General features: G+C 33.9%; 1 protein-coding gene across 3 annotated transcripts; it reads left to right on the top strand.

Moving 5' to 3' along the window:
* Positions 1-2404: 2404 nt before the first annotated feature.
* On the top strand, positions 2405-10093 carry LOC132279936 (mediator of RNA polymerase II transcription subunit 17). 3 transcript variants are annotated; one of them, XM_059782008.1, is made up of 9 exons: positions 2405-2488; positions 4782-4920; positions 5008-5212; positions 5801-5914; positions 6221-6306; positions 6698-7070; positions 7183-7650; positions 7775-8092; positions 9690-10093. In XM_059782008.1, the coding sequence occupies exons 2-9, from the start codon at positions 4832-4834 to the stop codon at positions 10014-10016; spliced, it is 1980 nt and encodes a 659-aa protein (XP_059637991.1). In that variant the 5' UTR covers positions 2405-2488; positions 4782-4831; the 3' UTR covers positions 10017-10093. The 3 variants fall into 3 exon arrangements, with proteins under 3 accessions (XP_059637991.1, XP_059637993.1, XP_059637992.1); XM_059782010.1 differs by lacking the exon at positions 2405-2488 and adding an exon at positions 2503-2814; XM_059782009.1 differs by lacking the exon at positions 2405-2488 and having other exon boundaries at positions 2503-4920.
* The last annotated feature ends 1589 nt before the right edge of the window (positions 10094-11682 follow it).

Raw genomic sequence — 11682 nt, 5'->3', positions numbered from 1 at the left:
TCTCCTAATATGTTTGTTTCTATACAGACAGCAAGCAAGGACCCCTACTATCCCACCCTCTCCTCATGAGAAGGTACGGCCCCACTCCACTGTCTCCTCTACCCTTTATTTGGTGCTACATATAACACTTCATATTTATTTTCTCGATCTAGGCAAAAATTGCGGGTGTGATAGCTCGTTCAATGTTTCGCACTCGCCCACAAAAATAGTCATAATCATTCCCATGAGACTCACCCAGATTAGACTTGAATTCATGATCATCACAACTTTAAAACGCGTTATATTATATAAGAGTGTTGAATATATATATATATAGTAATGTGTAACTCGTTTAGTGTCTCGCATCCGTCCACAAAAGTTGTCACAATATAAAATAAAATAAAAACACTTGAGATTTTCTACTTCTTTTGATATTTAGATTTATAAAGTGAATTGTTAGATGATTTTTGGATCCAATGTTGGATTCTTAATATAAATTAATCATTGGACAAAAAGACGGACAAATCCAAACTAGGTTTTTTTTTTTTTCGGTTCAAGGTAAAAGTTGTGACAATTATGAAAATACAAGTTCAAATTCCGGATTGTTCACTGGATTTGTTAAAAGGTGTCAAATATATATGATGTAAAATGGTAGTATATGATAATAAATATTCTTTTGTATGTAATGGGATATTGGTGTTTGTTCTCCTTTGATTTTAACTCATAAGACAACGACAAATTTTAGAATTTCGTTTTGTCATTCCATTCTGTACCTGGCGTGGGGGTAATTAATACTGGATGGTGAGTGAAAGGGATGGAGTCGATGGGCATTATTGTCATTTGATGTGTGATATCTGGTGCATATTATATGCAATTTTAATCTATGTGGTAATGGTTATACCTTTAAAGTTAATTCCTATTTTGCGCCACTTATCACACGCTTGTGTGAATGAATGTATAAGAAAACTAATACGATGATAAAGTAGTTTTGGTGTGTGGCTTTTAGACAAATTGGAGTGTCAATTTTTATGGTGAATCATAATGGCCCCATTAATCAAAATAATTGTATCGGACAATTTGTATGCCTCTACGGCCTTGTTGGTTCATTTTTTTGTAATGTTGTGGCTTATAAAATAATAATATCTCATATCTTCAACCATTACCACATAGACAAAATAGATAAAATTATTCAAGTGGAAATTGGGTAGTTTTCAAAATTAATGAGAGAGATTGTGGGGTTGCCATGTTTGTTAGAGGTGGTGGTGACATTAATGGGGGGTGTTTTCTTATCTTGAAATAATTTATTATTACATTTCGATCATTCAATGGCTACCACTTTTTCTGGATTTTTGTGGCCTAAAAGCATAGCAAGGGGAGACCATTCCTCCCATAAACACTGTACATGAGAAAGAGAGGGGTATAAATATTATTATTATTATTATTTATTATTAGGTGATGTGTAAAATTTTTTGAAGTACATCTGAATTTGCATAAATCCCTTTTGAAATATATTATGTGCATAATTACCTTTAAAATTATCACGTTTTGTTATAAAATGTCCCATAATACCTTTTTTTTATAATTGAATTACACTTAATTTATTTTAATTATTGAAAGTAATTTTGAAAAAAAAAAAATTCATGTTAATATGATGACATATTTCCGATCAAATTTGCATAAATTTATCTTTAATTTTTTAAATTTATTGTTTAAATAAATCACTTAAATAATTTTTTGAAAAAATAATTTAAGTAATATCTTAAATTTTCATTCATATACTGCATAAAAATAAGGTTTTTTTTTTATTTAAGTAATTTATTAATATTTTATGAATATATTGCACAAAAAAGAAGTAATTTTTACTATAAAAAATTTTAAACTAGTAAATTTTTAATAATAAGTTAATCATTTAAAAAAATGATAATTACAAATTCTATTTATTTTTTCCTTTGTTTATGATAAATTGATACTAATAATAAAATTAAGGTAAATGGTGTAATTAATATTTATATAAGAAAAAGATAATAAAAATAATTTAATAAGAAATGATAAATTTAATTAGAAAGGGTAAAATAATCTTTTATAATGTGTTTGTCCTTAATTGTAATAAATTAATAATTTAGGTAAGTAATTTGTAGTTCAAAGGGATTATTTGTAAAAGAGCAATAGCTTTGGATATTTATTTTGCACTTTACCATTTATTGGGCTACTACATTGGATTGGGCAGCCTCCAGTTCTAAACAAACTAAGCTGGACGGTACCACTCTCTGTTGGTCCAGTAGTCACCGAATGAGGAGGAAATAAGATATATCAAATTTTGAGGCCCATGGGGGATGAAAAAAAAAAAAAAAATTTAAGTTAGAACAAATCTTGGTCGCCTTGGGCGTCAAATTTTGAGGCCCATAGGGGATATAAAAAAAATAAAAAAAAAAATTTAAGTTAGGGCAAGTTTCAGAAGACACAATCTGCTTCGACACTCCGCAGGGCGCAGCCTACGCTATCGCCTCAGGTGACAAGGATGTTCATCCTCTCTCTCTCTCTTCTCTCTCTTCTCTCTCCTTTTGCATGAATCGATCTTTTATATATGTTTCTTTCTTTCGTTCATCTCATCATTTGATTTGTTCTAACTTTGGTTCGTTTGATTCGGGCCTTTACCTTTGTTCCAATAGTGAAATGTAGCTTCCAAACTAGGGTTTTGTGTGTGTGTGTGTGTGTCACTGTATGTGATGGCTATCAAAAGCTGAATGAATATATTATGGTTCTCTTAGTATTTTAATAAATGTGTGCTTTTCTACACGTGTCTTTCATGGCGATCGAGTACATAATCTATGGCAGGTACTTCTTTTATTTCCTCTCCCTAATTCTACTCCAATCTCACAACAGCAGCAACCATACCCCTTTTCCTCATAATTTTTTGCATTTTCGCATTCAATCCTACAAAAATTAAGGATCCCTTCTAGTGGGTTGAGCCGTTGAGGTAATAATTAACTTTTTCGATCTCTAAATTATGCTCCTACTTAAAAGTGCCAAATCAAGGGTTTTTTTATATTTTATTTTTATATGAGGATACAAACCACCATTTTTAATTTTATTTGAAGTTGGCTCAGCTAGAATTTCAGTTAATAATACTGTCAAAGCACTTGCCAGCAGAATGTACAAACACATGGAAATCAAGAGCAGGCTTTAACAAAACAAAAGTTAATGGTTTTTCTATTAATTTGCACAGATCTTCTGTAGCAATGATCAATCAATCACTGCTACTAAAGTTGATTCCTCATCCTGAAATCAAGAAAGGCCCAAAAAACACACACGCAAAGTGTAGTGTAGTTAATATAAAGAGTGAGACAATACTATATATGATAGTGGAGGCCACATATAACCTAAAAGTCCCACTACTTCTTCAGTACTACAAGTTAAGCCTCCTATAATATATATAGTCACCTCATCTCAACATATTTTTGTCATCTGTAATCATCAAATTTTAGTAGCTATATAAACAATGAATGTACAAGAAGCTGCAGTTTTCTGTTCTCTAATCTCTAGTAACCTGTTCTCTTCATTTTTTATTTTGTGCCTGTGGAAATTTCGCACTCTTTAATTGATAGATTTATTGTTATTAGTTCGTTGTCTTATGCACATTGCACATGCGCACAATTATTTATTGGTGGTGATAAAAATTTATAGTTTTTAGTTAGTTGTCTTAAGCACGCTGCACAAGCGCACAATTATTTATTGGTGGTTATAGATTTATATTTATTAGTTAGTTGTCTTATGCACACTGTATAGGCACACAATTATTTGTTGGTGGTGATAAATTTCTAGTTATTAGTTAGTTGTCTTATGCACAATGCACAAGCGCACAATTATATTAGCTATAGAATTTGAAAATTTTGCACTCTTATTTTTTTTTTTGCCCATGTGAAACTTAAGGGCCTCACATTTGGAAGTTCGCCTAGGGCCTCTCAAAATATTTGGAATCTCAGGGCTGGCCTTGGGTGGTGATTGCCACCATTAAGTGAGACCTGTTACTGTGAGGCGGGACTTATCACATACTGTGCCAATCACAATTATTTGTTGGTGCACCAGTCCACTCTGATACATGAAAGAATTTTTAAGTCCAAAATAAAAACATCCAGGGTCTGTTCGGTTTTTAAATCTGAAAACAGTTTTCTGTTTACAAAGAATTGAAAATTAAAAAATTGTACAAAAACTCTTCTTGGTTCAATTTTCTGAAAACTGGTTTATGAAAACTTAGTTATAAAAAGGCCTATTTTAAACTAATCGTCTTTTAAAGTTCCTTGAAAAAAGTTTTATATTTTCAGAATTCTTGAGACTTATTTTCAGAGTTACAAACCAAGCAGGCCATGATTCTTAAACCAACTTTCTCCCTCTAGAAGGTGAGTTTACCTTGTAGTTGGGTGGAGGTCATCAAAATATACAACTTAGCCACTCGGGAATCCATCAAATTCGATGGTCAAAGAGTTTTATAAAATATTTTTGGTGAATAAAAATATAAGTAAGAGATCCAATTGGATATAAGTCGAAATATAATGAGAATTCTGGAGTTAAGTATTTGGTAAAGCTCAGGCCTGGTTTCAAATTGGACTACCCCTTTCTCAATAAAAAACACTACTTATACAGTTATACGAGTACTAGTTAAAACCTACGTCAAGTTACTCTTTTGCCCATCTCTATTACTGGCGATGAGATAATTTCCCATTGCAATCCCACAGTTGTGTGGGGATACATTCGTATTTTTAAAGATTGCTAACAGTAACACCCTGCTGCCTTCTTTCCCCTAGGGCTCCATTAAGATTTTCCCTGATACTTTCTTGGAAAAAAGTCGGGGAAAATGGACGGATCTTTAGAAATCTCTCTTGACAAGCTTCCAATCAAGCGATTAGAAGCCATTGAAGAACATGGACTCGAACGATTCCCTTCGTACGTGTTTCCTCTTTCAATTTCAATTACATTCTAATTTATTTATAGTTCTGTGTTGATTGATGTGTATATATGTATATATATTAGTGATGTAGGTTACGAAGAGAAGCGAGTGAACCTAATTAGGCGAATAGATTTTGCATGGGCCGTGGAGAGAGCAGACCCGAGCAAGAAGCAGAAGAAGAGTTCTTCTTCAAAGGAAACCACAAAACCATGGCCGTGGCAGAGCATGGTCGAGAATCTGCAGTTGGCTCATCAAGAGCTTTCTGTCATCATTGATCTTATCAACACCGTGAGTCGCTCATGTCTATTCCATCTACAATTTTGTGTGTGGATTAACAGTATATACTAGTTTTAATACAAACTCTAGTTGAGTTAATATTTTGAATTAAATTGTAAACGGAAGTTAATTATTTTGTTGTTCAGATGACCAGTGATGATATTAGATATAATTGTTGTGTTGGGGTTTTAGTTTTGTATTTTAGACAACAATTAGGGTGTGTTCGGCTGCATGGAATTGGAGCCTTGGATAGAATTGGTGGGATTTGAGAAATTTTGGGTCAATTTTTTTAGTTTCTCTCAAATTCCAATTCCAAGGCTCCAATTCCATACAACCGAACACACCAGGGTTTTTAAGTTGTGGAATTCCGGGTACTTGTGTTTTTTATTGGATTTTGAACTGGTTCTTGCTTTCAATTTGCTTTGAGTTGAATTTTTTTTCACGTAAGTTTAGGTTTGTTGATTGGTGCTTGATCTTGGGTTAGTTTTTTGTATGATGTTTTCGGCAATACCATAAAAGGGTTCGATAGTAGACAGAACTATTGAGAGGTGATGAGAACTGATTGGTGTTTATAATTTACTTTTGATTTGCTACGTGCAGGTAGAAACTAATGACGCAGTGACAGTGGCTGGCATGACCAGACCAAAGCAATTACCTAATGAACATTTGTCTGACCTTGCCGTTTCAACGGCAACCAAGCTACAATGCTTCCGGGTACTCTTCCTTTTTTCTTTTTCTTTTTCTTTTTCTTTTTTTTCTTTTTTTTCCCTTAAGTTTATAATTTCACTCTTTGAAATATGGCATATGTGATAGATGAATGCATAGTTAGTATAACTTTGCATACACAAAGTATAACACCTGACTTTTCAAATTGAATTATGTTAGATCATTTATGCAAATGAACTCAAAGTTGGACGATGAGGAGAACCAAAAAGTTCTTTGATAGGCCAGTCTAATTTCTCTCATCCTTTGGGCCAAGCCCTCACTTCTTCTTCTTTTTCTTTTGCATTTGATTGATAGCATCTTGGAAAATATTTCAAGCAATCAGCCAAAGCATTGGAACAGCAGGTTGCTAGGGAAGCGAGATTCTATGGTGCTCTCATCAGGTGAGCATTGCCTAATGTATCTTATATCTTTATAGTGGCTACTCTACATCTACATTGGTGTCACATTATATTGCATACTGGATCTCAGTAAAGCAATTAAATAGTTTCCTTTTTGTTTTCATTTTGTCCTGGCATAAGCCTGATATATTACTGTGAGTGCTTCAGCAGATCTCACCATCCTCTCTCATACGGACACAAAAATTCTAATTAGCTAACAACAAATGATGGTGATATATATATATATATATATATATTTATTTATTTATATATATTTTTTCCTTATTAATTCCTTGGTTTTTATATATGAATTGAAGAAGATTGTAAGCAATAATAGCTCATAAGAGTATATATGTGATCACATCCTCCATCTTATTTTCTGACAAGCGAATAGATTGCAGCAGAACTGGAAAGTTAAGCGGCAGCGCGTTGTCTCTTCTGCTCCTGGCAATGAAGGCTTCTACATTGATCTTTTTGACAATACATTATATGACCCAGTAGCTATATTTCGCCCATCTTCTGTCTCTACGGTTCATGTAGAGCATGATCCAGCTGGGATGCTTGCAATAAATTTACCTCCGAATTCAAGCCGGTCTCTTCAATTTGGGTTTCTTAGTGCACATATAGAATCTAGTAAACGGAATACCGATTGCTCGCTTGAGGATCCTTCAAGGGAGACTAAGAGCGAACCTGTAAGTGATGATGAGTGTGTCAAAGAAACACACTCAGTCCTCCGCAAAGTTCATCGGACAATCTTTGAGGAGCAGGTATTGTCTTTTTTTTTTTTTTCCCCCTGGTAAGCGAGTGTTGTCTTTGTTTTTAAATGCCTTCATATTTCTACTTATTGCCGTTTACTTCTATTGGTTCATCTGTTCACAGGTGTTTGATCTGGTAAATCGCGAAGCATTCAACATATCCTTTGGTGTCAATGTGACTGGTATACGAGAAAACTACTTACAGTTGAGCATAGGTCAAGGAGACACCGTGTTTATTTCACTTGTGCCATCTGGGCAAGATAATCAAACAGTAGATAATGCAAGCTCTCAAAATTTGGAAACTGCGCTTATAACTTTTGAAACATCTGATGGGTCAAAGTTAGCAGATGGAAAATACGTCAACTTAGAAAAGAATTTAGGATTCCCTAGTAGAATTAGTTTTGAAATTTATTTACAACAAATTTTTCACGAACATGTGTTTGTAAGAGCAAAGGATAGATCAGTTTCTTCTGGTAGAGCTCAGTTATCTGGTCAACCTGCGAAGAATGAGCAAAATCTTCTGGGTCATTTCTGCATGTCTCTGGCACACAGGATCTTTTCAAACAAAGTTCTTTCAGAGCTAGAAACTCTGGTACTAGCTTTATACTTTTTTTATGAATCAGAAAGCAAATGAAAAAAATGAAAAATGAACAGTTCTTTTGTTTGTCATTATCTTGGTAGTTCATTTTTATCTATTGTCTTGTTTGATACCTTAGGTTTCAAGGGTTCCTTATGTACATTTGATATCCCATCCCACATGGCATTCTCGGACATCTTCGTGGACACTCTCAATGAATGTTCCGCAGTCCATTCTTCATGCTGGACATCATACCCAGAGATCTGACATCTACCACGTGAAGGATGTAAAGTCACATTTCCGAACTAAGGTGGTAGTAAATGATGATTGCATCAATGTAGAAGGAGAAGGTGCTCCTAATGTTGTTGGCCTGTTCAAAGGGAAGTGTGAGAATATCTGTTCTATGAACAGATATGACTGTGACTTGGCAGATCTTCCTATGATACTGCTGCAGCAGGTATGTCTATTTCTACAATTTCTGATATGGTACACATAAATTTTATAATTGTAAATATGAGACTTACATATTGAACTTCTAAAGCTAACACGGAGATTGGTGCTCCTTTTATCAATAAAATGTTAGTTACTGTTTAGTAATCTGTAATCCTGTCAAATATTGTATAAATTAATTTGATTTTCTGTTTTGCATTTTCCATGTGTATTCTATTGTATTATGTACCACAAGATGCACTAATTTGTAGATAAAAGGAAAGATATGAAATAAATTTAGATGAAGGGAAAGATCTGAAATAATATGTTTCAAAATATCTAGAGAGAGACTGATGTTATCATATGAGTGAACTTTTTACTTGTCCTACTTGTATTTTACACATGTAACATGTATCGTATTCTTTTTTATAATGCAGGGCAGAATTATAGGACCATAACTATAGAGTCTAGACTGAGTTGTGGAAGGCCCGTGATCTAGACCTAGAGGGGGGTGAATAAAAACTTTGAAATTTAGCTAAATTTATATTTGAAATTTAGCTAAATTTATGATTCTTTAAAAATTAAACTAACACAGTACTAAAGTAATCTGATCATTCCATCATTCAGTCCCTAATATAATGAAACAGCCAAAAAACAGTAAAAGAAAAAGAAGTAAATTAAATAGCACAATGGACACACGTGTTTTGCATGACAACCCCAAGAGGAAAATCACGAGATTTAGTCGAGTCAGGTCAAAACCATTGTACGAGAAAGAGATTTATGCAATGCTCATGAACCTGGTTAGTGCCATGTTCCTTAATGTAGGGTTTTGAAACACATCCTTTAATCTGGGAAGCTTCCCAAGACTTTCCACGGCCGACTCCTTCACCTCTTCCTCTATTTATTTATTTATTTATTTATTTTGGTGTTGGAGGAGAAAGAGACGAAGAAAAGTCCGATTGTCACCCTTCATTCCCTCTGTCAACATCTCTGCTCCTTATAGGATCTACTTCTCCACAAACACTTTGATCTCTGATCCAATCGTCCAATCCAAACCTCTGTTGACTCTTGTGTTGAACTTGTCGTAGGCACAACAACAATAGATTGTGAACACACTATATGATCACTCACCAGACTTTTTGAATGATGAACGACAAGCAAAACAAAATCTCTAGCAATAGATTGCTAGCGTGCCCTCCAAAAGCTCTGTATATGCTATATGTTATATGATGCATGTACTCTCTTGCTCCATTTAGGTTTTCTGAATACTAGACGTATCTATATAGAGCCTAGAAACCCTACAACTTTAGGGCTTAAGAGATTTAATTAGACAAGTAAACTCAATTTTTGCAAAGCCTGGTTGATCGAACAAAGCGTCATCAACACCAGAGCGGTGGATTTTAACTAATCCCTTGATTGATTGTATTTCTTGTCCTTTTCCAAAAAGAATTTTGAAATAAAAGTAGTTATAAAAATGTATATATCAATGTGAATGGGTATGCATGAATGTATGGTGGATGCATATTGAATAGCAGATGTTTATAATTATATTTTTGTACCCCTATGGTAGTCAATTTTGATCTTGCACCTAAACAAAATTGCCATACATGAACTTTTTACTGTAGATTGCAAGCCAAGTAGTTCGGTGGCTGCATGAGGAAGCTCTTTTGGTGGGAATGAAAGGGAACAGGGACTTTTTGTGCTTGTCCTTCGAGCTGGAGCAAGGTGAAACACTTGGTTTGGTGGCACACGTGGACCCAGAAGATACCCAAGGCTGCATCTCCTGGTGGCTGGTGATGGATGATGGATTCACAGGGGAACACAGACTGCACACAGATGTTTCTAGTGGTGTATCTGAAAGTAGGAAATTTTTGGGTTACTTATCTTTGGATGTGTTATATTCAACATTGATGGACTTGGTTAGCCTATGCAGTGGTGTTGGCAGCCATTGATTCTGCTGCACCAGACAGGTGCTTGTATTGCTAGTTGTGAAATGCAAAGTTTCTGAAGTGCATTATTGCTTTGCTAATTTTTTTTTTAACCTTACCATGAAATGTCTAATTGACTAGTTATTATCTACTAAAAGCATACGTAATGATGATAACAGGGTGGTGGAACTTAATTATTGTTCGGATTTATGATGAATTGATAGCAACAATGATGGTATTATTAAAGAGGGCTAACTTATAGGGATGTTTTCCGCGATACAAGGCAGCTAACTTAATTAGCTTGCAGAATTTAACTACAGTTTTTCAGGAATTGGTATCTTGGTTGGAGTTTGGATCCTCTCCCGTTCGGGTTCGGGGTATGCTGAACCCTCTCCAGTACTGGAGTGGATCTGCTGTCCTTGGCATGATGGAGCATTACAAATTTACAATCTGCATTGGTTTTAACATTTTTGTTTGTTTCTTTTTTCTTTTTCTTTTTAGCTCTTTGGCATATACGAAGCCTGTATGGGTCTGATTTACTCTAGGTTTGTGCAGCTTCCGCATTCTCTACCCATACAATACACACAATATCCAGCTGAATTGACCATTCTTTCTACCTTAAGCAGAACAAATGCTACTTGTTATGAACTCACTAAGAGAGATTGTGTGAATCGGGTATTAGGGTTTGTGATATAAATGTATATATATATGCAGGGAAATGGGGGCACAGTGTTGATAAAATAAAAAAACTCAATGAATATTACAAAATCCTTGCAAGAGGCAAATAAGAAAAGAAATTATTGCAAAATAATACGAAAGGAAAAAAGAAAGAAAAATGAGAGTAAAATTTGATTTTAAAAGGAAAATTTGACTTTTTCTTTAAGGAAATTATACGAATTTAAATAGCAAAAGAAAAAAGAAAAAAAAAATCAACAGATAATTTTAGAAAATACAAACTTTAAGGGACATACAAAAAATTATTATATATACTATAGTGGGTGGAGCCAAGGGGCATGTGCCCCTCTTGGGCCTATACTGGCTTAATGTCGTGAATGTGTCACTTGTGATAAATAGATAAATGGAAGATGATGTTATTATGATAATTAATAAAATACTTAAATGTTTTTGACTTTCAAATGTTATATTATTTTATTTTATTTTTAAAAAGAAAAATGATTCAATAACCATAAGGAACGCCTCTCCGCCAAAATGGATCCCACCTCAAAAAGCTTAAAAATTGGCGTTCAGCTCTCCAATCAGTTATTTGTTTTCACTAAAAGTATACGTGCTCTACTTAAAATACTTTGAAGTCATATGGACCAACTCAACTGTTGGGACAGAAGCCCTGAAATCTATTGATGCCGGGTTGACCAATAGTAATTAGTTAGATCCTCTCCGGTTTATTTTTGGTGATGTAAATTTATTCATTGCATAGTCTACTGTCATATTTATTTATTTATTATTATTATTATTATTATTATTATTATTATTATTTATTTTTAAAATAAAAATGAACGAATTCAAACCTGGAACGTCATGATTTTCAAATCGTTACCTTACCAACTCTGTCAAGTCCACGATACGTCTACTGTCATTGTTGTGAAAACATCCTAATTAATAATATAGTGTTGTGTATATATATATATATACATACATATACATATATTAGCCATTACAAAACTAACAAGTG

Source organism: Cornus florida, unplaced genomic scaffold, assembly GCF_030987335.1.
Source record: "Cornus florida cultivar Cherokee Brave unplaced genomic scaffold, ASM3098733v1 CherokeeBrave_3.0.0_Hap2_Chr10, whole genome shotgun sequence".
In the NCBI taxonomy this organism is placed as follows: domain Eukaryota; kingdom Viridiplantae; phylum Streptophyta; class Magnoliopsida; order Cornales; family Cornaceae; genus Cornus; species Cornus florida.
This window is presented reverse-complemented; position numbering and strand designations above follow the sequence as displayed.

Coding starts and splice junctions, on each gene's coding strand:
- LOC132279936 (XM_059782008.1), top strand. CDS start 4,832: ATGGACGGATCTTTAGAAATCTCTCTTGACAAGCTTCCAATCAAGCGA. Junction 7,651..7,774: donor TTTCAGAGCTAGAAACTCTG/GTACTAGCTTTA, acceptor TTGATACCTTAG/GTTTCAAGGGTTCCTTATGT. Junction 8,093..9,689: donor CTATGATACTGCTGCAGCAG/GTATGTCTATTT, acceptor TTTTTACTGTAG/ATTGCAAGCCAAGTAGTTCG.